Here is a 26470-nt window from a genome sequence, read left to right on the forward strand (position 1 = left end):
TAAAATTTATTTTTTGAATAACTCGATAACAAGTAGTAAAAGTTTCATAGTTTAAAAGTTTCAACAGGGTTAGTCAAAGTATAGGTTTACAACTAAACACTTCATAAACGAAAGTCGCAACAAAGAGTTATAAAAACCCTATAACAGTACTTGGGGCACAGTTGGAGTACGTTGATAAGTATATCTACCTCGGCAAGCAAATTTCTTTCTGAAAAGCAAGGCACGATGAAGAACTAAGTAGATCGCCGAATCAGTATGACTTGGAAGAAATATTGGAGCTTCAAGGAAATATTAAAATCAAAGCTCTCCTGAAACTGACGAAAAAGGTCATAGACTCCTGCTTGCTGCCATGCCTCTCTTACGGTGCACAAAATAAAATTCGCACCTGTCAGCGTGCTATAGAGCGAAGTGTCCTAGGAATAAAGCTCAGGGATAAACAAAGGAGCGAAAAAATAAGGGAAAAAACTAAAATAATAGACGCTGTACAACACACACAAAGACTCAAATGGAAGTGGGCCGGGCATTTGGCCCGCGCTACTGATAACAGATGGACGAAACGCGTTACTAGATGGATGGGCCCAAGCGGGAAAAGACGGCCAGGAAAACCGAAAGAGCGATGGATAAACGAGATTCAAATAATTTTTAAGAAAAAAAAACCGTCGCCTTTCGGGTTCTGGTGAAAGCTACTTGCGAATGTTGGATTATGTAGAAATGTGTAAGTATTTTTTAAAACTGCTTTTAATGCTTTAATTATTAGATGGCAACACAAATGAATATACGTATAACGTTAAGGTTTGAGGAGTTTCCTCAGTTCCTCATGAATCCGATTATATTATAAGAAATCGAAGCTTGACAAACTTTGACTTCAAAACATATGCTTAACAAACATAACTAAATAAATGTCACTGTTCTGTTCTGAACTTAAATGCATGCTTTTCTTACAAAAATACCAAAGTCACTATGAGTGTGCCGTTCAGGTTTGAGGAGTTTGGTTCTGGCCATCATCAGCAGTTCCACTGCACCAAATGTCACTGTTCTGGACGAAAGTGCATGCTGTTCTTATAAAAATACCAAAGTCACTATAAGCGTGCCGTTCAGATTTGAGGAGTTCGGCTCTGACCATCATCAGAAATTCCACTGCACCAAATGTCACTGTTCTGGACGAATGACCTGCTCTAAGAGATTGGGAATCTCTCGACGAATACAGAACTCTAATAATATAATCAAAGAAACGTGGAAGGTTGTGAACGAACAAACAAACCGATGTGTTACAGGGCCCCCGAATGAAATTAAAGAGTTAGTAGACAAAAACGGAAACAGCATAAAAGATCCTTTTAAGATGGCACAACAATTTAACGATTTTTATACCACTATAGCAGAAAAAATAACATGTAACTTGAAAGTTAGTGCAGAGGAATCCAAAAAATATCTGAATTCTGTTAATAAGCCAAACAAGAAAATATGTTTCGGACTAGTAACTTTAAAAGAACTTCACACGATAATAATAAAAATAAAGAACAAAACGTCGAAAGACATACAGGGCATGGATACCAGAATATTGAAGATTATAAGATATAATGACAACATCATGGAATTACTACTATTTGTCCTGAATAGCTGCATGAAGGAAGGGACATTTCCAGAAGTACTGAAAACCGGCAGAGTCGTACCTATTTTTAAGAAAGGGACACATAATGACCCAAGTAATTATAGACCAGTGTGCGTGTTACCTGTTTTCTCAAAGGTCTTAGAAGCGGTTCTAAAAAACAGAATAATGGATTTCTTCGAACAAAACGATCTTTTCTCGCACCACCAATATGGCTTCAGAAAAGGCAGGTCGACAGCCATGGTTATAAGAAGAGTCGTGGATTTTGCACTAGAGTCTATGGATGGGTCGCAGAAATGCGCTAGCATGTTTTGCGACCTATCTAAGGCATTTGACTGTATACGGCATGATATTCTTCTATGTAAACTGCACCACTATGGTTTTGACGACATAGCATTAAAAATGATGACCAGTTACATGCGAAATCGAACGCAAGTGGTTGAAGTTCGAAAAAATATGTCATCCCCCGAACTGAATGAAATTGGCGTACCCCAAGGTTCCATTTTGGGCCCAGTACTATTCTTGATTTATGTCAACGACTTGCCTTCGAATATGCCGGATTGGGCGCAGATCACTCTCTTTGCAGATGATACGCATATTGGGGTCAGACACAAAGACCAATCATCAATGGAAAGACACCTACGATGCATTACCGACATTTTACACAAATGGTTTGAATGTAATGGCATTGTACTAAATGAAAATAAAAGCACATTTGTAAACTACAAAACGATTTCAAGAAATACGAATATAACAACCACTTTTGAGTATACTCACAATACATGTTTCTTAGGATATGAAATTGACAGCAAACTAACACATAGCATACATATTGATAAAGTCTGTAATAAACTAGCATCAGCCAATTACGCATTGTTGAAACTAAAGCCCCTAGTTAACTTAAGAACCTTAAAAACTGTTTACTATGCTCATGTACAAAGTCTACTTGCTTATGCAATTACAATATGGGGAAATGCTGTAGATATAAATCGGGTACTGATCCTACAAAAACGCTCAATCAGAATAATATGTGGGGTAAATTGGCGCATATCGGCGAGGTCTTACTTTTTGAAGCTTAAAATAATGACGGTCGTATCACTGTACATATACAACTCTGTGTTAGAAATTCATAACAAATCAAATACCTTACTTAAGCGTTCGGATTGTCACAATTATAATACGAGGAACAATAGCAAGCTAATACTTCCCTTTCTTAAATTGAAAAAATGCCAAAAACAGGGAATTTTCATAAAAATAAAGCTTTTTAATAAATTGCCCACAAATGTCACAGATTTACCTTTTAATTTATTTAAAAACACAGTAAAAATTTTTTTCCAAAACCATGCCTTCTATTCGATAAATGAATACTTATCATTGAATAATAATGTAATTGACGAAATTTGTAAATAGATTATTATTTATTATGATTAATACTAAGCTTACTTACTTACATAGTAAAATGTTATAAAATATTGTAAAATGCTGACTTACCATGTAATGATCATATTACATTATGGTTAATAAATGAAAATGAAAAAAATGAAAATGAAAGTGCATGCTGTTCTCATAAAAATGGCAAAGTCACTATAAGCGTGCCGTTCAGATTTGAGGAGTTTGGTTCTGGCCATCATCAGCAGTACCACTGCACCAAATGTCACTGTTCTGAACGAAAGTGCATGCTGTTCTTATAAAAATGGCAAAGTCACTATAAGCGTGCCGTTCAGATTTGAGGAGTTTGGTTCTGGCCATCATCAGCAGTTCCACTGCACCAAATGTCACTGTTCTGGACGAAAGTGCATGCTGTTCTTATAAAAATACCAAAGTCACTATAAGCGTTCCGTTCAGATTTGAGGAGTTCGGTTCTGACCATCATCAGAAATTCCACTGTACCAAATGTCACTGTTCTGGACGAAAGTGCATGCTGTTCGTATAAAAATACCAAAGTCACTATAAGCGTGCCGTTCAGATTTGAAGAGTTCCGTTCTGGCCATCATCAGCAGTTCCACTGCACCAAATGTCACTGTTCCGTACCTAAATGCATGCTGTTCCTTTAAAAACACAAAAATCACCATATGTATGCCTTTCAGAATTGAGGAGTTCCCTCGATTTCTCCAGGATCCCATCATCAGAACTGGGTTCTGAGAAAAATGGGACCAATCTGTATGCATATACATTCAATCAAAAAAAAAATTTTCAAAATCGAGATATCGAGGAACAAACATAAAAATAAAAAAATAAAAAATAAAAACATACAGACGACTTGATAACCATCCTTCTTGAGATATGAGGCGACGGTTAATAAAAAACCGCAGTCAGAGACTGGATAGACAAGGCTCAAAATAGAGAAGACTGGAGAAAGCTGGAGGAGGCCTTTACCCAATAAGGGGCCACGGCTTAAATGTATACTTTGGTTTTTTTAGATTAAAATTTTTATTGTTTTTTAAGCTATGAAATAAAGGCTATTTATTATTATTATAAAGTTAACGGAAATCAATATCGTTTAAGACGATACAGGAGTGGTCAATTCTCCATACAAACGCTCTCGACTATTCTACTAGCGTGTCTTCGCCGGCCGGAGTGGAACCCCAAGGACTCTCAGCTCTAGCTTGCCTTCATTGGCCGTCCAGAGAAGAACGTCTGAGCTGTTGCTCCAGGGGTGGATGTGTTAAAGGGCATAACGCCGCGAGCGGCGAGTCACCACCTGCCTCGATAACTTGTGCCAACAATGTTATGGCAGGTGTCCGATTTCTTTGCAATAGCCCCGCAGTCTTTTTTCCACCCAAACTTAAACCATAGACCAATACCTCATCCTCCTTGCGTTATCCCGGCATTTGCCACGGCTCATGGGAGCCTGGGGTCCGCTTTGACAACTAATCCCAAGATTTGGCGTAGGCACTAGTTTTACGAAAGCGACTGCCATCTGACCTTCCAACCCGAAGGATAACTAGACCTTATTGGAATTAGTCCGGTTTCCTCACGATGTTTTCCTTCACCGAAAAGCGACTGGCAAATATCAAATGACAAAAAATATCAAATGAGTTCATAGACCAATACCTACTCTATCCATATTATCTACAATAGCTTCCAATGCCTGTTGAAACAGGTTCACATCTACCCGTGAATGGGTTCCAGCTAGGGATTGCAATCCGGTCTGACCTCCAATCCGGCCGGATCCGGCCGGATTTTGGCCCCGATCCGGCGGATCCGGCCGGATCCGGCCGGATTGGTCTTGAGGATTAAAAGTACCCAAATAGTACTTTTTTTGCATGTTTTCAGCATAATACGATGGTATTTTGTTTCACGATTAATAAACCAAAAGATCAAAGCTTAGAAAGCAACATTTTTAGGGTTCCGTAGTCAACTAGGAACCCTTATAGTTTCGCCATGTCTGTCTGTCCGTCCGTCCGTCCGTCCGTCCGTCCGTCCGTCCGTCCGCGGATAATCTCAGTAACCGTTAGCACTAGAAAGCTGAAATTTGGTACCAATATGTATATCAATCACGCCAACAAAGTGCAATAATAAAAAATGGAAAAAAATGTTTTATTAGGGTACCCCCCCTACATGTAAAGTGGGGGCTGATATTTTTTTTCATTCCAACCCAAACGTGTGATATATTGTTGGATAGGTATTTAAAAATGAATAAGGGTTTACTAAGATCGTTTTTTGATAATATCAATATTTTCGGAAATAATCGCTCCTAAAGGAAAAAAAGTGCGTCCCCCCCCTCTAACTTTTGAACCATATGTTTAAAAAATATGAAAAAAATCACAAAAGTAGAACTTTATAAAGACTTTCTAGGAAAATTGTTTTGAACTTGATAGGTTTAGTAGTTTTTGAGAAATATACGTAAAACTACGGAACCCTACACTGAGCGTGGCCCGACACGCTCTTGGCCGGTTTTTACTAGGTAACAAGTATTTTACTGTAATAATCAGTCGCAAATCAAATTCTTTCGTTTTTTTTTAACTTTCATAATATAACAAAATTATTTTTGTGTAACATTTAACAGCAAATGTGATAAATAGTTGTTTATACAAGGGGGCAAAGTTGTATTTTAACGCCGAGTGTGGAATTGAAAAACGAGCAAGTGAAAGGATTCTATAGTTGAAGCGAGTGGTTCGAGAATAGAATCCTGAACTTGCGAGTTTTTTAACACACGAGAAGTAAAATACAATACAATAAATAAAAACTTTTCCCCTCACTATAGCGAGGAAACTACAACGCAAAAAATTCGTTTATCACTGCTTCCACTAGTTCCACAGGTGGTAAATCATCTTTATTACTAGATTCATCAATTTTAAAGCAGTTAATTTGACTTTATTCAAGGTCAAATTACTTTACCCACTAGTAGATAAAATGCGTTTTTACCCGCTGGTATTAAAGGACATAGCACGTGTTTCCGAGCTAGTGAGGGGAAAAAAACTATTATTCATCATCATCCTCCTTGCGTTATCCCGGCATCTGCCACGGCTCATGGGAGCCTGGGGTCCGCTTTGACAACTAATCCCAAGATTTGGCGTAGGTACTAGTTTCACGAAAGCGACTGCCATCTGACCTTCCAAGCCGAAAGGTTAACTATGCCTTATTGGAATTAGTCCGGTTTCCTGAGGTGAAAATATAGGTAGGAAACCATTGGGGTTATTAGTAGTTATCAATGACGTACCGTTCTGATAAACATGCCGAGCTAATAGTTCGCTACTAGAAGATAACGGCTTGAGGCTGAAACTGGTGCTGCAGTCAAATTGTCCTATATATATATATATATATATATATACTACCTACTCTTTGGGAGAAATTCGCTTTTTATTACTAATTGCGTAATTATTAATAATAATATAAAAACCTAATTGACTTTGCGTTATCAGGGTCAATTGTACCTATTGTTACGTCGATATTGTCGATAATAATATTAAGAACCTATTCAACCTATTATTTATTATACAGAGTGGGGCCTGTAACAAAGGCGAAGAATTGAACTCTAGGCTATTCTCCTTATACTGATCAACATTTGTTCGGCGACTTTTAAAAATAACTTGTATTTTGATTTTTATCACCCTTGAAAGTTTTTTCTAAGAGGTAATGTATTGCGAATTCTATTAAGTCTAAAGCGTGACAGCAAGTGACAGACAACGTCAATGACAACAATAATGGCGTACATTGAAGCTAATATTTATTTTATATGAAAAATTAAAAATTTAAAGACTTCATAATTTTTAAAAGTCACTGAACAAATGCAGATCAGTATAAGGAGAATAGCCTAGCCCCACTCTGTATATAATAACATTAATAACCCTAACGGAGGTGGCGTAATTTAAACAAATATTTCATTTATTTTATAAAAAGGCTAAACTTGAGATTTTATTTGTTTATCACACGTAAGTGTGACAGAAAAGAAGCAACACGCCAGACGTGGTTTACGTGGAGACGATATTGCGTGCACAGGCGCCGCCTGGCGGGATAAAATGTCAGTGTGCCTCCTCATTGCAAGTATTTATTTTATTTTTTACCACACCAACTGGTAAAGGCTTACTTTGCTATTCGAAAACCACAAGATTATCGACAAGAGTAATTTCATACAAATTTTAACTTGATGTCTTAAGCTGGCTGGTAGAATTTACCTATAAATTTTGAATATGGTTACGGTAACCGCTTTACATCAGGCGGGCCGTATGCTTGTTTGCCGCCGACGTAGTATAAAAAATATAAAAAAAAAATATCAAAAATATTGAATAGATTGATGGATTTGATTTAGTTTGATGTTTTGTATCTTCAAGTATTTTGTTCGTGTTGGTGTGGTGAAAAATTTTGCGTTTCACTCGGTAGCAAAGTTTGTTTAACCTGCGTGCCTTGAAACCCTCGCAACGCACAAGATTCCACGTTTTGAACCACTCGCTACGCTCGCGGTTCAATATTGGAATCTTTCGCTTGCTCGGGTATAAATATTGGCACGTGCGGTTAAACAACAACTTTACCCCACCCCACCCCCTTGTAAAACAAATAACTATTATAATTAGGTACTGAGCCAAACTTGAGTTTTCATTTGTTTATCGCACATAAGTGTGACCATACCTATTATATATATTCTTTGGTGTCGAGCTGTTACCGGTCCGGTAGGTACCTATAGGTACCCAATACCGGACTCGTGTAACGCCGTGGCTTGCGTGGGCGACGGTTGCGCGATGGTCGCGCGACGGCGATGCGAAGCATACGAAATCAAACCTTATCGATATGGAAGTATTAGACGCGACGGCGACGGTCGCGCGACCGTCGCCCACGCAAGACACGGCGTAAGTATTGTCGGTCGACAGTGATGTGGTAATGAGGTCGGATAAATAAAGCATAGTTAATGAAGTATTCCTTCTAACTCTATTCATAAATAGGACAAATTATGTCAATGTGACATGTGAGTGTCACTGTCATCCTATCCTATCTTTCAAAATATTTTAAATTCTAACTATTTATAGGTTCACGCAAATCACTAATGTTCAAACGGCTTATTTCACCGAAGGGACGATGAAATTCGTACCATTCTATTAGGTAATAATGTACTCAAGTGACACTAATCCCTAAGCAATATGGTTGATTGTTTGGAAGCAGAAGTACTGTAGCTGTGTACCTATAGGTGCCTTCTCCGTGTACGAATGGCCGAGTGGTTTAGGCATTCGTCGCGATAACGGAGGACGCTGGTTCGAATCCAGGCAGGCAATTATGTTCGCGCGATAAATGATAAAACACCTGGCCGTCCCTATCGCACTTACTAATAGTGCGATAGGGACGGCCTGATATTTTATCGTCTATCGCGCGACCATGCTACCCGTGCAGCTTTGAATACTTGGTGGCCTTGGTCACTTTTTCTTTGTATATGACATTTATTTCAGTTTATAGGTGCCTTGGTTGATGAGTGGAGTGGCTAAAATAACTTATATAGCCACCCTTGTGGTTGAATTTGGAATCAATGACCTACCGTGCGATACGTTCATGTAAATTAGGTACTTACATAGCTATTATCTATTTATTTATACCTACATTTTGCTCGCTGAAGTCTGACAATTTGGAGCTAAGGGAGCATTAATGAGAACTATCAGAAGATTTTGCGTGGGGCTTAAGCGGGGTTTCCTATGATAAAACTCTACTTATTTTGAAATTTACTTCCACGACGTCGCTCTTGAAATGTTGGAGGTAAAGAAAAGGTTCCAGGTTAAATTTAAAAATAATTCATGAATAATCTGAACTCTATGACATCAAAGCCTGAGGAACAGAGGCAGAGGTTCTGCTCTTGGATCTGTATTGTATTGTACTCGATATAGGTGTCCCGCAGGTGTTCCATAGTACAGAAGACATTGTCATAGCAACATATTCTGACGATACGGCGTTCAAAACATTATCTAAACCAGTATGATACGGCTTCGTGCGCGAACTGCAATATACATTAGTACTTTTATGGAAAATATTAATTAAGCTAAAATAAGTATGAAGTTCTTAATTTTTTTTGTAGGTGCAGCATCAAGTTAAGCTGATGGATTAGTTGACAATGTTAAATTGTAATATGTTGCATGAACACAACGAATTAAATCCACCAAAATTATTCCACAATGAATTCGAAGGTGAGTGATTTAGTAATAATTAAAGATGCACCCGATGCACCCAAAACATGTAGGTATTCGACGAATATTCGTGATGCCACCTTTCGCTAGTCAAGGTCGAGGGAAATTAATTAATTACGAATGTTCGTCGAAAATATATCCTATAGACGGTTAACCAAATCCAGGCACTAAAAAAGGCGCAAAATTAAAATTTTCTACAGGAATTATTTTCTAAATAAAAAAAAAAATTGGTTGTCTGTAAAGTCGGTTTACGGACGGTAGTTTAACGTGATAACGTCAAACATTACAGTAGTATAGACAGGGGCGGTAAGAGTATAGCAAAAGGGGCCCGATTCTGGGACTTTTTTCACGTTTTTTTATTTATTTATTAAAAATACACAAAAGTTAACAGTATTTCACCAAAGCACTTATGTGGTAATATAATTATGTACATGTTAAATTGACATAAATAAAAGCAAACACACTTAAAAGTTAAACTATGGTTATTACATTAATCACCTAAGGAGTGTAGAGTCTATGAACCTTAAGAGTTTTCTGTAAAACACACCAACACTATCAGCAAATATGTCAATATCGTCTGTCTCCAACATGATGCGGTTAAGAGCAGCTCGGGCTCGAGCGGTACGCCGGCCGCCGCGAACAGGCGCCGCCGCCGCCGCGCCGGCACCGCGCCCGGCATGCCAACCACCACATTCGCTCTTGGCACTTGCAGCCCCATTCTCTCAAGCACGGATGCGTCATCTACTCTATGGTGAAACAGTTGGCGGTAATGCATAATATGCAGCAGTTTCCGTCTGGTTTCTAGAGTTTGAAGACCAACCATTCCTGTTACGAATAGAGATGGATACATATATGGGTAATATCCGTACAGTCGTTTGTAAATGTGCCTACAGAACTACCTCTGCACTCTTTCTAGCATAGTGTTTTGTTCTTATTAGAAAGAATGCATTAAAATAAGCATCTTTTATAAATTAAAGTTTTTTTTAAAACCTACTAATTTAGGAGTTAGAGTGGTGCAAAGTTGCAAAATTTTCCCGTAGCATTACTAAGGCGCCAGAGACAGAAAGCGATATCGACGGAGCACCGCTTACGCGGGGCTCCTATTCTGTGCAGTTTGGCCTTCGGCCGTTTGAAGATACCTAACGAACCTGTCATTTTGTATCCTAGACCGTTTGCGAGACGCGCGTTAATTTTATTAAAGTGCTAGTGCCATTTACTAATCTTAGAACCCTAATATCTCAGTAAATATTAATGGAGAAGAAAAAGTTTATATAACAAAACATCCTTATTTAAACGTGTTCTATATGATTTATCAATATTAACATAGGTTATATTGGTAAAAAAAATCATCGTAAATTTATCAAGTCTCTGGCGCCTTAGTAAATACTATGGGAAAATTCGCAACTTCGTACTGCTCTAACTCCTAAATAAGTAGGTTTTTCAAACAACTTCATTCTATAAAAGATGCTTATTTTAATGCAATCTTTCATGTTTTTAAATTACAAACACTCAAAAATAATAAACAAAGGCGCGCCATCTGTCGCAGCTGTGGTGCTTTACTCAGGCCACACACTACACAACCATACCGAGCGCATCGATCAGCCGCTTAGTTCCAACGCGCGCCAATAGATGGCGCTTAAGCTATATTGGGAAACGGGACAATGACGTCATCTTTTTCGTGCATGCTGCCCGTAGTAACGAGTTATAAGACGTTATCACGTCAAAAAATTGATTAAAAATGTAGGGTCGACCTGGCTGGCTCTTTGATGATTCGACCAACAAGTCCAACAACGTCAAGGTTTAGAAAGGCACGCGCTTTATGAAGACATTGAAGACAAATGTCTTGAAGCCAAATGGCTGGTGAGCCCTATATTTGTCAAATTGGCCGCCTCCATTAGTGCAAAGATTTGAATTAGGGTGCGCACCCACGGGCGACAAAGTCGCTCGACGACTTTTTTGTCTCTGTCGTCACTCCTCGCCACAATTTGCAAGGTGCGCCCACGGGAACGACAGCGACGCAACTTTTTCTTAAAAATTGTACTCAGTATCACAAATATCACAATGGACTTCGGAGACAGTTGTCATATAAAATCGATCTTTCCTCTACTTTTTCAATTAAGCGACAGATATCAATATCGTCTTCAACAAGCGGCATTTTAATTTTTTTTTTCGGGTAATAACGTACGTTCGCTCCACAGACTACTAAGAAGATACTACGTGTTCGCCCAGGCGGTTGAGTGATTACTGTAAGGGTGCGCGCCCACAGGCGACAAAGTTGCTCGGCGACTTACGTATTTGTATGAAAAGTTGCGTCGCTTCGTGATCGCACTTTCATACTAGCCCATGGTCGCGACAAAAGTGCGACGCAACTTACAAATACTTAAGTCGCCGAGCAACTTTGTCGCCCGTGGGCGCGCACCCTAAAATGACAACCGACCGGCGACTATTTTGTCGCCGTGTGCGCACTTGCATTGAAACCAATAGGGAAGGAGACAGTTGCGTCGCAGGCTTGTTTGCGGGTTCGGCGACAAGCCTGCGACGCCTGCGAAAAAGTTACGTCGCAACGTGGGCGCACTTTCATACTACTAGCCCATAGACCGATGATGTGAGCGACAAAAAAGTCGCAGCCAAAAGTCGCTATATTTTACTATGTTTTGAGTCCTTTACATTTCCTGTCAGGTTTAGAATCGATTATGTTATGACTTATGACTATTCGATTCGTTTGAATCATTTCAGCATTTTTGGTGCTAGCAATATTATTCTAGAGACGTTTTTATCAACTTTCAAGAACATTAAGCTAGGAACATACTACGCGGACGTCCGTCGTAAAACGACCGCGACCGCGACCGATCAGTGTGCACGGAACAAAACATCCGGCGAGCCAGATTTCGATCGGACGTCCACGCGCTCAAGGCCACGTCCACGTCCGTCGACCGATAGTTTGCACGGCTACGTGTATTTCCATTGTCCAGATTCCCGTCCGCGGTCGATTTACGACGGACGTCCGCGTAGTGTGTTCCTAGCTTTAGTTTTTCATTAAGCGACTTCCACACTCGCGCGCGTATCGCAGCATTCGCAGCGCGACGCCGCGAACGCGAGTGACGCAGTAAGTTCCATACTTGCGTTCGCGGCGTCGCGCCGTGATACGCGCCCGAGTTTGGACGGCGCTTTAGGGACGACTGGGAACGATAATAATTTGCACCTACATTTTTTTTTAAATTAGCCTCTTTCTGATGTCGGAAATGGGCGACTTTATTTTTTTTGTGTAATGAAAGTAATCAGAAATCTATCAGGCATTGCAGAGCTTAGAGAAGTTAAAAACGAAACAAAAAGCGGTACAGTCAAATGGGGTGAATAGGGATGCCGGGGTGAATAGGGACGAGACTTAAAATATGATTTACCTTTAAAATTATGTGACGTGGAATCTTGAGTAGTTTCATGTGCTCTGCCTACCCAGCTTAGGGAATATACAATGTTAATGTTTTATACAGATGTCAGATATTTGAAAATAAATGGACAATAATAATAAAACGAACCATATTTTAATAGTTAACATAATTTCTTACATGATTATTCAAAATTTTAGAGATTATTGTTAGGGGTAATTAATAAACCTTATGTAAGGCTATTTAACGATAAAAGGATTGTCGATGTTTTTATTTTGTCAAACACTTACAACTTGACGTTCGTGCCAGAAAAATATCTAGGTATAATCATAACAATTGAATGATACAATTTCTGTAGTATTTTTTAAATAAATTGGAGGGCAAATCACATTTTGAGTCTCGTCCCTATTCACCTCGGCATCCCTATTCACCCTATTTTACGTAATGTTTTAATGTAGTTTTAATAGTATTAAATAGTGATATGACAGTTTGCGAAACGTGCTTGTGTTTAAGACAATCAAGTACGTCTCATGTTTGTTTTGATTTTGTGGTGTGGTTTGACACCTGACAAACTGACATTGACGTTTGACGCACAGTACAGTAGTAGTGAACTTCGTCGTTTAGGCAGGTCGTACACTGTTCAGGGACAATGTTTATTTTAATAAATTTGTAGTTCATTTGCAACTATATAGTTATAGCCGTATGGTATTACGTCAACATCCTTTACTGAAGTAGTTTGTTTACTTCGGCTGTGTAGTAGAATTTTAGTTTAAACATGTCCCGTAGACCCCATACAAAGTCGCGTATAAAAGTGTGTGATAAATCTGTTTTCCACCTTCAAGATAAGAAGGCAGACGAGAGCGCGTTGACGAATGGTCTGATTAAATCGGCTAAGCGGACGGGGCAGCTCACCCTGAGCGGGCGCGGCCTGGGCACTGGTAAGTGACTTCCTGATGATGTTCGCGGGGTAATCACTTCCTACTGCGCATTATTGTAAAATTCAAATTAAAAAAAAAAAAATTCAAAATTATTTATTCATATAAATTACACAGTTAATATAAGCTAAGGGATGGAGCCTCCCTGTAAGCAAAAATAGCTTGTGTTGGGAGCCTCCGCTCTTCCTTAGGTAACATAAGTTAAATAAGTATAACATAAGCTATATACTTCAGTTATAAATCAATACATTTACATGATTCTTTCTAAACAAACACTTGTGGAGACAGGAAGTACAAGTTGGCCGGGAAATACTCTAGCAGTTTGTCACTAATTATTAATTATATGGAGTATACTTTTTAGTGTTTGAGGTCAATTCTCTGGATGAAAATAAATAAAAAGAATTGACTTGATGAAATTTCCATTTTTTTTAAATTAAAGTTTTCATTAAGTATTTTACTTGGTATTCAAGAAATACTTATGCTAAATTTAATCCATACTGTTATAGTTAAAAAAAAAAATTCTCTTATGTACTTTATGATCAATACGGTACAAGACTTATGTTGATTTTAATAATTTATTTATTTTCAGTCCCAGAAAACGTGTGGAAGATAGAGGAGCTGGTCCTAGAGGATGTGAAAGAAATTGATTTTGCGCGAGAGGATCGACACAACTGGTGGAACAGTGAACCGCTGAAGTTCCTGGATATCAGTTCTAATGCCATTACTGCCATTCCCCCCGAGGTCAAGCTCTTGCAGGACCTTGTCACTTTAAAGGTTGGAATATACACAAAACACTTAATTATTATTATTATTTATATAATTCAGGCAGGCAGTTGAAAAAACAACTGATATGGCCTGTATCCTGGTATCTTTTTCTAGGTTTATCTTTTTATGTTTGTCTTCTGTTGATGTTGGGTGCTGTTATCCCAGCATTTGCCACGACTCATGGGAGCCTAGGGTCTACTTTGACAACTAATCCCAAGATTTGGCGTAGGCACTAGTTTTATGAAAGCGACTGCCATTTGACCTTCCAATCCGAAGGGTAAGTAGGCCTTATTGGAATTAGTCCGGTTTCCTCACGATGTTTTCCTTCACCGAAATACGACTGGCAAATATCAAATGACATTTTGCACATAAGTTCAGAAAAAATCATTGGTTCAAGCTGGGTTTGAAGCCTCGACCGCTAGGGCCACCAGCGCTTCTGTTAATATAAATAAATATCTGACACAGTGAACAAGTTTAAAATTAATGTTGTGTAAATGTGACATTCCTGTTGTGTCTTACCATAGGAATTAAATCTTCACAATAAAGATACCATTTATTTATACACATTATCTGTGTCCTTCTGCCCAAGCTAAAATTTCAACAATATGTACCTTTTACCTGAAAATGGCAGAAATAAATCTGTATTCATGGAACCTTTTTTGGCATTAGAAATAAGATAAGTGATTGTCTTATTTATAACAAGACTTTTGAAATATAAGTTACAAAAATATGTAAAAACCATAAATTATATGATTGTATATTATGCAACCATTTACATTCTTTTCCTTTCTTAAATAATGGCTACTCACTTTTTAAAAGTGGTATTAATGTAATCATTTCTGTAAAGGAATTTACTTTTTTTTAAATTTCCAGCTTCATGACAATGCATTAACCTCCCTGCCAGAGGAAATAGGGGAGCTGAAGAACCTCTCAAACCTGAGCCTGAACCACAACAAGCTGGCAGCTCTTCCGGCCTCCTTCTTCAGGCTCGGGGAGCTGCGGTGGCTCAGCCTGGCGCACAACCAGCTTCAGAAGATACAACCTGAGTTTGGCGATTTGGTCATGTTGACCTTTCTGGTATGTAGTAGATAATTATTGTAAAAAGGTCGAACGCGATAGAATAACATTTTCACCTTTTATCCAACATTTTCGGCCAGGTTGCACCAGCCGTGGTCGTGGAAGACTGACGTCCCAGCAAAGTGTCAATGGAGATGTAAACAAAACCAAACTACCCGATATTCGTTTCCACCACGGCCAGTGCAACCTGACCGAAATGTTGGATAAAAGGTAAAAATGTTATTCTATCGCGTTCGACCCGTGTTGTGTCTTTAAGGGACCGTCCACACTCAAGAGACGCATATCCGCCGACGCGGAACGGACGTCAGCGCCACGCCGCCTGAATGTAATTTAAAAAACGTCTCCTCAGTACATTTTGTATAGGAAAGACGTAAGACGCGTCCCCAGGCGGCTCGGCGCGCGCCAAGCGACGCGTCGCAAAATATTCATTCTAAATAACATATTCATTCTAAACAACAATACCACCTAATATTTTTTTTACTAAGACTAATTAACTGACATGATATTACATAATAAAATTCAATATTCAATAGGAATGTCCTATAATAGTAATATTTATTTATAAAATAAATAAATATTATAGGACATTCTTATCTAATATAATAATAAATGTTATTATTGAATTAAATAAATAAACATTCTTACATATATTGACTCAGTCAAACTCAAGAAGGTTTGTATTGTGGGTACTCAGACAACAATAAATATTTTATTTTTATTTTAGGATCTTTCCCACAACAAAATCGACACTTTGCCCCCGGGCATGGGCTACCTAGTGCGCTTGGTCGAGCTCAATCTATCACACAACCAGCTGCAGGAACTACCGCCTGACATCGTCAATTTAAGGGGTAAGCTCTAGGATCTGTCCCACAACACACTCAACGCTTTACCACCCGGGTATGTTCTACCTTGACTAAAAAAATAGAGCAGAAACTGGCTGTGTTCGAGCGAAAAGTGCTGCGAAACGACCAATCAGGGAGTCCGACGGGACTTACCGCCAACGGATGAACCATGAACATGATGCACTAATGCGGCGGGAGACCATAGTTAGGTTCTGTAAGGCACAGCGACTGCGTTGGGCGGGCCACCTAGACCAAAATAATAACAAAATGGAATCCTCAACAAAGGAGACCACAAGGCAAGCCAAGAAAACGGTGGATAGACTGCATGGAAAAGAGGATCTGAGAAAAATGGGTAAGTGATCAAATTGGAGGAAGGGGACAAAGGACCGGAGCAAATGGAAAAGCACTGTAGAGGGGGCCAAGACCCACAAAGGGTTGTAGCGCCACAGGAAGTAAGAAGTAAGTAAGTATGTTCTACCTAGGCTCTGGGTACTGGGTAGGGTATTAGCGCAGGGAGGGGGATCAAGAGTTTCTGATCCCCCTCCACATGCAGTGCCCTGGCTGTAAGCCCGGGCAATGCCGGAGGGTGCCGTGGTGGCAACGGCAAATAGGGTGTAACGGAGTGGGTAGGTCCAAGTTTCACCCCTCTCGTTAGGGGAGGGGAAAGAAACGGCGAGTCCCGCACATCGTGCGTAACTGCATTACCACTCCGTCAAATCGTTGACGCTTCTTGCCGAATGATACGCAACTGGCTCTGTCGCATCGATACAGAGCAACAGAGAGATAACTACAATACGGAGCGTCAACTATTGTACCGACTCTTGGCGTCCTTTTCTTTTGGCCGGGGTGTAGTCAGATCTTTTATGTTCCTACTACTAAGAAAAGACCACGACTCGAATCGCAAATCAGCGGAGCGTGGCTATAAATTTTATTTAGTTTCCCTGCTACACCTGAAATTGGGGGATCCCATGCAGAAAACGTAACGGCGGACCTTATAAGTCTCTTATGTCACGGAAGTTTTGTTATTAAAAAATGCTAACATACTGCAAAATAAATTAACACAATTACCTATTCTATTGTTATTGTGCTATTTCTATTTGTAATTCATATAGAGGTTGCATAACGCGCTCAGTGCGCGCTTGAGTGGTTTTATTGAATACATTAGATACTACTACTAAATCCCACGGTCTTTAGACGCGGCGCGTCGCTTCGTATTTCATTTTTTATATGAAGCTGCAAAAGTCAGGGATATTTACATATCTTGGTTTGAAGGCACTTTATTTGAAACACGTATATACCTAGTATAGCAGGTCTTTATCACACCACGAGGCACTAGAGGTTTATTCGACTTTTAGGCCATTAATAACTCGTATGCAGGGACGAACCGGGCCCCGAACGAGGTTGAGTTGATTTTGAATGTTCATTCCCCCCCAAAAGTGGCCCCTATAATAAAATTTTCTTTGTTTAAATTGCATGTATGTCTTTGGGTCACAGGTTTACAGAAGTGTGCCAAATTTCAAGTTATAGGATTCCGTTTTTCCTTTTTGAGGTATGGAACCCTAAAAATAATCAGCGCACACAAGAGGTTGATGAAAATAGTATCTACTATTGCGCTTTAAATGAACCAATTTCGTAGATTACGTTCCGACTCCCGAGAATCAACATCAATCAAGAAATTGCCATTACTTTATAACTAGGAATAATGCTCATAATCATATTTTTCATGTCTGTTTAACGTGAACTTCGAACGTTTGTCTTCAGACCTAAAGAAAATGAACATAAGTAACAACAATCTACGCTCGCTGCCGGCGCTGGGCGAGCTCCGGCGGATGGAAATACTGGACGCAAACCACAACGACATCCAGGAGCTGCCGGACTTCTACGGGTGCACGGCTTTGAAGGAAATCTACTTGGCTAATAACTACATTAAGGTAATCTTGTTGCCATTTTTTTAAGTCTTTATTTGGGTAAAAACCTTCATCGCTTAGCGATAATGTCGGCCTCATGGTAATCACAGTATGATTAATTTCTACAGTTGAAACAGTTTTATGATCAGAAAATATAACTTAATAGCCCGTGAAAAAAAAATAGTATCGTATATAATTATCTTAGTTAAACATGCGTGAAAAAAAAAAACGATACTCTTTTTGTAGACGCTTCACAACTTCTTATGATTCAATATTTTTTAAATTAATTGTCTAACTTAAATCCTTATTGCACAAATGCACGTCCTTATTTTGACAGAATTATTTATATGATAACTCCAACTCACCCCCTATTGTCATATAAGATATATTATGTTTATTTTATTAGGAAGATGTATTTATGCTCGAACAATCGAATTCATCTTTTGTAAAACCTAAATAAAGTCTCTTATAATTACACAGGATTTTTTTTTATGATAAGGAAACATATAAAAAATACGTTCATGTTCTTATTTCTTTGAATGTTTTAGGAAATAACTGAAGAGTTCTGTGACCAAATGCATCACTTGAACGTGTTGAACATCAGAGACAACCAGCTGGAGGTACTCCCGGAGAATGTGTCCTTGCTGCAGAAGTTGAAGCGACTCGACCTCAGCAACAACAGCCTGAACAAGTAACTATCAGTAGCGAACGTAGCAGGAAGAGTTCTGTGGCCACATGCAGCACCTGCAGGTGTTGAACATCAGACAACCAGCTGGAGGCGCTCCCGGAGAACGTGTCCTTACTGCAGAAGTTGAAGCGACTCAACCTCAGCAACAACAGCCTGAACAAGTAACTATCAGTAGCGAACGTTGCAGGAAGAGTTCTGTGGCCACATGCAGCACCTGCAGGTGTTGAACATCAGACAACCAGCTGGAGGCGCTCCCGGAGAACGTGTCCTTACTGCAGAAGTTGAAGCGACTCGACCTCAGCAACAACAGCCTGAACAAGTAACTATTAGTAGTGAACGTTGCAGGAAGAGTTCTGTGGCCACATGCAGCACCTGCAAGTGTTGAACATCAGACAACCAGCTGGAGGCGCTCCCGGAGAACGTGTCCTTACTGCAGAAGTTAAAGCGACTCGACCTCAGCAACAACAGCCTGAACAAGTAACTATCAGTAGTGAACGTTGCAGGAAGAGTTCTGTGGCCACATGCAGCACCTGCAGGTGTTGAACATCAGACAACCAGCTGGAGGCGCTCCCGGAGAACGTGTCCTTACTGCAGAAGTTGAAGCGACTCGACCTCAGCAACAACAACCTGAACAAGTAACTATCAGTAGTGAACGTTGCAGGAAGAGTTCTGTGGCCACATGCAGCACCTGCAGGTGTTGAACATCAGACAACCAGCTGGAGGCGCTCCCGGAGAACGTGTCCTTACTGCAGAAGTTGAAGCGACTCGACCTCAGCAACAACAGTCTAAACAAGTAAATATCCTAACCCCCTTATTCATAAATGTTCACTAAAGTTCGTTTGTCCCTTTCCGAACTTTATCGGCTTGATAACTTTAGTGAAAGTTTATTAATAAGGTGGTAATTCTTTATACATTCCAAATCTTACGTTTGGGTTTTTTGTATGTTTATTTAATAAAAATATTAGCCACTAAAACACTATTCGGTATCCGGCCGTAAATTTCGTAATGGTATAATAACCGGATATTCCAGAATTATTCCTTTCGTCGTCTCTAGTCTTTATTATTTATTTATTTATTTATTTATTTCTTATTCAAATAAGTTACACAGCATAACAGTAAAACCAAAGCACTGTGAAACTAAAAAATAAAAACAATAGGTATAGCACATAAAACAGTAAAAAACAGACAAAAAAAAAAACAATATTCTATTTAGGCATTATGGAAATATGGTACCTTACGTAAGTTATGTACAGTGAGCTATGAAATTACATTCAGAAATTATAAATGAACTAGCTTTTGCCCGCGACTGCGCTCGCGTTAAATTCGAAAATTGCGGAATGCTCTATACAAAGTGGGGGGTTAGAAAGAGACTTCAACTATCTCCACTGAAAAATAACGTCAATTCGTCGCTCCGTTTTGCCATGAAAGACGGACAAACAAACAGACACACACTTTCCCATTCCAATATTAGTATGGATCCTGTGTACTTAACACAGCAAAAGGGAGTGTACGAGTTTCTAATGGGGTGGCAACGCGCATGTGACACTGTTTGAGTTGCAGGCGTCCATAGGTTACGGTGACCGCTTTACATCAGGCGGACCGTATACTTGTTTGCCACCGACGTAGTATAAAAAAAAAATGGATTCATTGAATTCGCCATGCAGTTTAGAGACGAAGTCACGGACAGTATTCAGTCACGTATTGTAATGTAATTGTTTCCTGACCGTTAATTGACCCTAGGCTCTCCTGACAAGTGACAAGGTTAAACATTCGGTTAATACGAGTATTTTCACGCATCAGAATTATGAAAAAAAAAACAAAGCACCATGGTTTTTTTTCTAAATATGGTTTTTTTTCAGATGAACAAATAATTCGACAATAACGGTTTTTCGTGATTTGTAACGTTTCAATAACAATAACGTACATTTTAATTCGATAAACATTCAATATACAAACGTTTATTTGGGAATACCCGATGCGGCGTGGAGCGTGGAGAGGCGGTGGTGTTGCCAACAGTAAATAGCGACAACTACTAATTACAGATTGTGCAAATGTTAGTTTTATAAAACCAGAAATTTATGTTATTAAATTAAATTCGTTTACTAGTTAACATGAAGTCTAAAAAGCCGTATAAAAGTATTAACTGTTTTGAAAATTTTGAGATTTCGTCCTTTAGAATAAAAAACATACTCCAGAAAAAAACTGGTTTTTTTTCACGGTTTTTTTTTCCATGTTTTTTTTTCAAGCCTGAAAAAAAAACCGTTTTTTTGCAACCCTAGCTTTGTTGAGACCATTGTATACTTGTATAGTTTATACCTTAGATGGACCTTTTTTATTGATCCAGTTGATTGTTCGGAAAGAAAAATTTAACATTATTACTTGTGATATTTCATAAAAAAGATGCTTTGGACACTTTGAGTTTACTAAACATACGAACGTGTTGTGCTATTTCAATCTGTTTCAACATTAGAAGTATGTAAGTAACCCTTAGGTTTACTGAAGTAGCATTAGCATGACAAGTACCAAAGACATATATAACTCCGTATAGACAGATAAAGTTTAAGAAAAAAACGTACCTCAGTACCATACAGAAAAAGGTACGGTGGCCTAGATGGCATTACACCTTTGGGGTATGCTCAGCTAGATGGCGCTAATATTAATATTTGACATTTGAACACATATCAAGCCAAGAATATTGGCCAAATTGTCAAAACTGAGGTTCAAAAGTTTTAAGCCTGTGTCAAGAGATGGCAGTCTATGCACTGTGATTACACATTTTACTTTGACAGTAACTCTCTTTAATACTCGATCCTCTTTGATGTAAGTAAACCTTAGGTTTACTGAAGTAGCATTAGCATGACAAGTACGAACATCTCCGCAACATTAAAGTTAACCCTTGCGCAACCTAGAGGTACAACCCGCCTGGTGGGCACTCGTGAACTTTGCTCAGATGCCGGCGAGCGGTTATAAATTCTGATAAGCTTAAGTTGTTAAGCGCTAATTCGACTGTTTCATTCACAGATTACCGAAAAACCTCGGCCTCCTAACGCAACTCCAGAGCATCAGTATGGATGGCAACAAACTATCCTTCGTACGGCAAGACGTGATCCGCGGTGGAACTGACCGTATGATGAAGTTCCTCCGAGACCGCATGCACGAGGAGATGCAAGCGGAGACCAGGGTCAACGAGGACCAGTGGCCTGACAAGTGAGTTGACCCGATATCCCGCTAGATGTCGCTGTACTGTGCGTGGCGGATTCTACATCGCGCTAACGAAATTTTTATTGGCATGCTATATAAGGGTGGGGGCTACAAGGCAAGTGACTTTACCAAATATTCCGCTAGATGTCGCTGTATCGTGCGCGGCGGATTCTACATCGCGCTAACGAAATTTTTATTGGCATGGTATATAAGGGTGGGGGCTACAAGACAAGTGACTTTACCAAATATTCCGCTAGATGTCGCTGTACCGTGCGCGGCGGATTCTACATCGCGCTAACGAAATTTTTATGGCATAAGTACTATGTTTAAGGGTGAGGATAGGATTAACTTGGCTTTTTCCTCAGGATGTCCCGGACATTCCGGCGTCCAAAGATAATGTGGATATGATGAAGATACCTCTAAACTCCCAACTAATTACAAAAAAAAAAACGGCGGCAACAGGCTAGTCTAGTCTGCTTGTGGTGACATATGATGCAAATGATTCGCGGGTTCAGTACTGACTGCGAAGAAAACATTTAGTAACTGCAAATACTGCAATGTAGAATATTTGTTGTCTCTTTCAAGGTTCACATTAAAGAAGAACCAAGCACTAATGATACCCGGTCGAGAACTGCGGACGGTTCCCGACGAGGTGTTCCAAAACGCGGCGGAGGCGCAAGTTCATATCGTCGACATGTCCAAGAATATCTTGACTAAAGTGCCTACTGGGTGAGTCATCATCATCATCATCATCGAAATTGTGGAATGTTCTATATTAGGCACGTTTCGAACATCCCGTGGTCACGGGTAGACTCCCCCCATTTTAGGAAAGTTGGGGGTTAGATAGAGACAAAAAGTACCCTAGATCACTACATTTTCAACTATCTTCACGTAAAAAATTACGTCAATACGTTGCTTCGTTTTGCCGTGAAAGACGGACAAACAAACACACATACACTTTCCCATACTACTTATTGTCTCTTTCTTACCCCCCACTTCCTTAAAATGGGAGGGAGGGTGGAAGTTTGTATGGAGCATTCCAAAATTTTCCAAATTAACGCGAGTGAAGCCGCGGGCACAAGCTAGCATTATATATATCGTTGTCTGAGTACCCACAACACAAGCCTTCTTGAGCTTACCGTGGGCCTCAGTCAATCTGTGTAAGAATGTCCTACAATATTTATTTATTTATTTTATTTTTTATTTTAGCATATCCATCGTACGAGACACGCTATCACAACTAGTCCTGTCATCGAACCACCTGTCCGAATTGCCCCCTGAAGTGGGGCAATGCAGGCACCTCCAACTCCTGGATATCAGCAAGAACAGCCTGAGTGAACTGCCGGCTGCGCTGGAGGCGCTTAAAGAACTGAGGGAGCTGGTCATATCGAACAACAAGTAAGGCTAACTGTCGCAGTTACTATGCTTGTAGCTTGTATGTAGTTCAGTCTTAGAGCCATCTCTCCGGTAGGATAATGCAAGCACCTGCAACTCCTGGATATCAGCGAGAACAGCCTGAGCGAACTGCCGGCTGCGCTGGAGGCGCTTAAAGATCTGAGGGAGCTGGTCATATCGAACAACAAGTAAGGCTAACTGTCGCAGTTACTATGCTTGTAGCTTGTATGTAGTTCAGTCAGAGCCATCTCTCCGGTAGGATAATGCAAGCACCTGCAACTCCTGGATATCAGCGAGAACAGCCTGAGCGAACTGCCGGCTGCGCTGGAGGCGCTTAAAGATCTGAGGGAGCTGGCGCAGTCACTAACTCACTATGTTTGTAGCTTGTATGTAGTCCAGTGTTCGAACCTTCTCTCCGAAGGTAGAGCAATACAGAAGCAAGTCCTCGTTATCAGAGAATACAGCCTCGGCAAACAAATGTGTGAGTCACATCGGAAGATCACCGCTGGAAGTCACCAGCAACACACTGAGTGAGACCATCTCGTGGCACTTCATTCCTTTCTGTTTGTGTTGTAATGTGTAATTAGTCTTGTCCTTGTTCACGAATAAATGATATTCTATTCTATTATTATCATCATATCAGCCCTTTATCGCCTACTGCTGAACATAGGCCTCTCTTCTAGTACGCCACTTCTCCTGGTCCAGTAGTGACCCGCTATTTTCCGGATGTCGTCGACCAATGAACCGAAAAAAAAATACTACCATATTTTATTACGACTTGAAAACCACAAAAAACATTTACAAAGTTTACTTTAACTTAATTAGGCAAAAACATCATTAGCCATGTTAATCTATAGATTGTCTGCGCATGACGTAAATCGAATTGATCACAATTTTTTCTGACATTTAAGTTATGAGGCATAAAGTTCATCATGTCAGTGATTGATTCGACATTAAGTTAAGTTAGGTTCTATGACGTTACTACACGTCTGACAGCGTTTTCGGTGGCCAAAGTTAAAATAAATATTACACACATTTTTAATCGAAAATACGTAGCCACCATACATTTTTAATACCCAAAATCTATACAAATTGGTTTCTTATGTCAAATACTACAGGAAACAATAATTTCTTGTGCCAAATTCGATAAGAGTCTAGTAGCCTATTATATTCTATATTAGTCATTTATATTGTCATTTGTACGCAGACGTTTAATGAATGAACTAACTAGTGGAATATAAAACCTGTCTATATTGGCAGGTTCACCCACATCCCGCACTGCGTGTATTCGCTGGAGAACCTCGAGATACTACTGGCGGCCGAGAACAAGATCAGCGAGATCAACGTGTCCTCGGACGCCCTAGCCAAGCTGTCTCGCCTCGCCGTGTTGGACCTCGCTAACAATAGCATAGCCAGTGTACCGCCGGAGCTAGGAAACTTTACACATCTCAGGTATTATCTTTGGTTTTTGATGGACAATCTTTAAGTTACGTTAAGTCAGTTAAGTTTTAAAATAAAGTGTAATATATTTACTAGAATATGGGTGAAAATACTTAACGGTTCTATTCAGTGCACTCTTTGGTACGTAAAGTCAGCCAAGAAAGTGGTTTACCACTTTTCGACTCTATTTACACATAAGGTCGAAAAGTGGTAAACCACTTTTTTGGCTGACGGTACACGTATGTAACCACCGGTTCGTAACCAGATGCCATAGAAGTTTTTTTTTTCAGTTTGATCCAAGAGAGTTTATCCTTTGTTGGAAACCAGTAGCGATCATATTTTTTGAAATATGGCTTTTTCGCTATTGCTATGCAGCTACCCGTGTGGTGACGGGTTAAGAATTTCACCACCTCCTTTCTTCCCGTGGGTGTCGTAGAAGTCGACTGTGGGATATGGGTTAAATTGTGGCGTAGGCGAGAGGCTGGCAACCTGTCACTGCAATGGCACAATTTTCGATTTCTATCAACCCCTTTTTGCCAAGAGTGGAACTGAAATTTTAGTAGTTCATGTGCTCTGCCTACCCCTTTATGGGATACAGGCGTGATTGTATGTTGTATGTGCTATGCAGCTGCAACTACTTTCCTACAATTGATAAAACCTATTCGACAGCAACTGGCAAAGTCATTCTTTGATCACGACTGGTTACAAACTTACGAGGCTGAAGGGCATTGCAACCGACTGCGCCAGTTAGATATATCGGAACGGTCGAGTTGCTCACAAATATCGGAACATACCTCTATCGTTAAGACACTCCAGTGTTTTCAGATATTTTATTAATACTTCAGGCGAATACATATTTGATGTCGACAGTATTGTATGTGGACAAAATGTTTAAGTAAATATTATTTTCAGGTCTCTGGAGCTGATGGGGAACGTGTTCCGGCAGCCGCGGCACGCCATCTTGGCAAAAGGCACCGCCTCCATCCTGGCGTACCTCAGGGACCGCATCCCCGCCAAATAACCCTCGAGCCACAGACAATACAGATACTTCTTATAAAAGTAAAGTTGACGGTGGCTCCACACGCTTAGTGCTTGTCACACATGCCAAACGCGAAAAGAACACGAACATGGTATCCCCATGCGTGGCGAACATGCCAGTTTGTCCTTCTGATGTGTTAAAAACATCGTCATCGATGCAGATCACTGGCAAGCACCAAACGGGTTACCATGACGTACTAAAGACGTTCAGTTTAGGTTGAGAGAAAGGGACACATCTATAGCAGTTACATAGCTCCGTCCCTCTCTCTCAACCTAAACTAAACGGCTTTAGCACGTTATGGTAACCCCCCAGAACGGTACGTAGCCGAATATCATATCGTCTAGCTACGATTTCTTTCGTATTGGCGCGATAGAGCCAGACTGAGTTTCGCCCTTCATTTAGCGTTAACGGTTGTCATTTCGGCTTGGCAGCAGCCGTTCGTGTTCGCTGTTTGGCGCTGTTAGCCAAGCATGAGGAGGAGCCTTAATAACTGTGATCGGGGTTGAATTGTGATCCCTAATGCTGTGACCCTTTCGCCTATTTAGGGTTGTCAAATTCGAATATATCTCATCTGTGGTAGTGCAC

The 26470-nt window shown here is 40.0% G+C and overlaps 1 protein-coding gene across 2 annotated transcripts; it reads left to right on the forward strand.

The window, feature by feature from the left end:
• Window positions 1-13214: 13214 nt before the first annotated feature.
• LOC125227505 (leucine-rich repeat-containing protein 40-like) lies at window positions 13215-26046 on the forward strand. Of its 2 annotated transcripts, XM_048131840.1 has the most exons (11): window positions 13215-13534; window positions 14121-14305; window positions 15170-15373; window positions 16098-16221; window positions 17977-18146; window positions 18671-18813; window positions 21832-22017; window positions 22597-22740; window positions 23221-23409; window positions 24667-24858; window positions 25759-26046. In XM_048131840.1, exons 1-11 carry the CDS (start codon window positions 13372-13374, stop codon window positions 25865-25867), a joined length of 1809 nt encoding a protein of 602 aa, XP_047987797.1. In that variant the 5' UTR covers window positions 13215-13371; the 3' UTR covers window positions 25868-26046. The 2 variants fall into 2 exon arrangements, with proteins under 2 accessions (XP_047987797.1, XP_047987805.1); XM_048131848.1 differs by lacking the exon at window positions 22597-22740.
• Window positions 26047-26470: the final 424 nt, after the last annotated feature.

Source organism: Leguminivora glycinivorella, chromosome 1 (genome assembly GCF_023078275.1).
Source record: "Leguminivora glycinivorella isolate SPB_JAAS2020 chromosome 1, LegGlyc_1.1, whole genome shotgun sequence".
NCBI lineage: Eukaryota > Metazoa > Arthropoda > Insecta > Lepidoptera > Tortricidae > Leguminivora > Leguminivora glycinivorella.

What these genes read in the sequence shown, in the direction of transcription:
- LOC125227505 (XM_048131840.1), top strand. Translation starts at nt 13,372, where the DNA reads ATGTCCCGTAGACCCCATACAAAGTCGCGTATAAAAGTGTGTGATAAA. An exon ending in AGGACCTTGTCACTTTAAAG is followed by an intron (nt 14,306 to 15,169) that starts GTTGGAATATAC and finishes TTAAATTTCCAG; the next exon opens with CTTCATGACAATGCATTAAC. An exon ending in TGACATCGTCAATTTAAGGG is followed by an intron (nt 16,222 to 17,976) that starts GTAAGCTCTAGG and finishes GTTTGTCTTCAG; the next exon opens with ACCTAAAGAAAATGAACATA.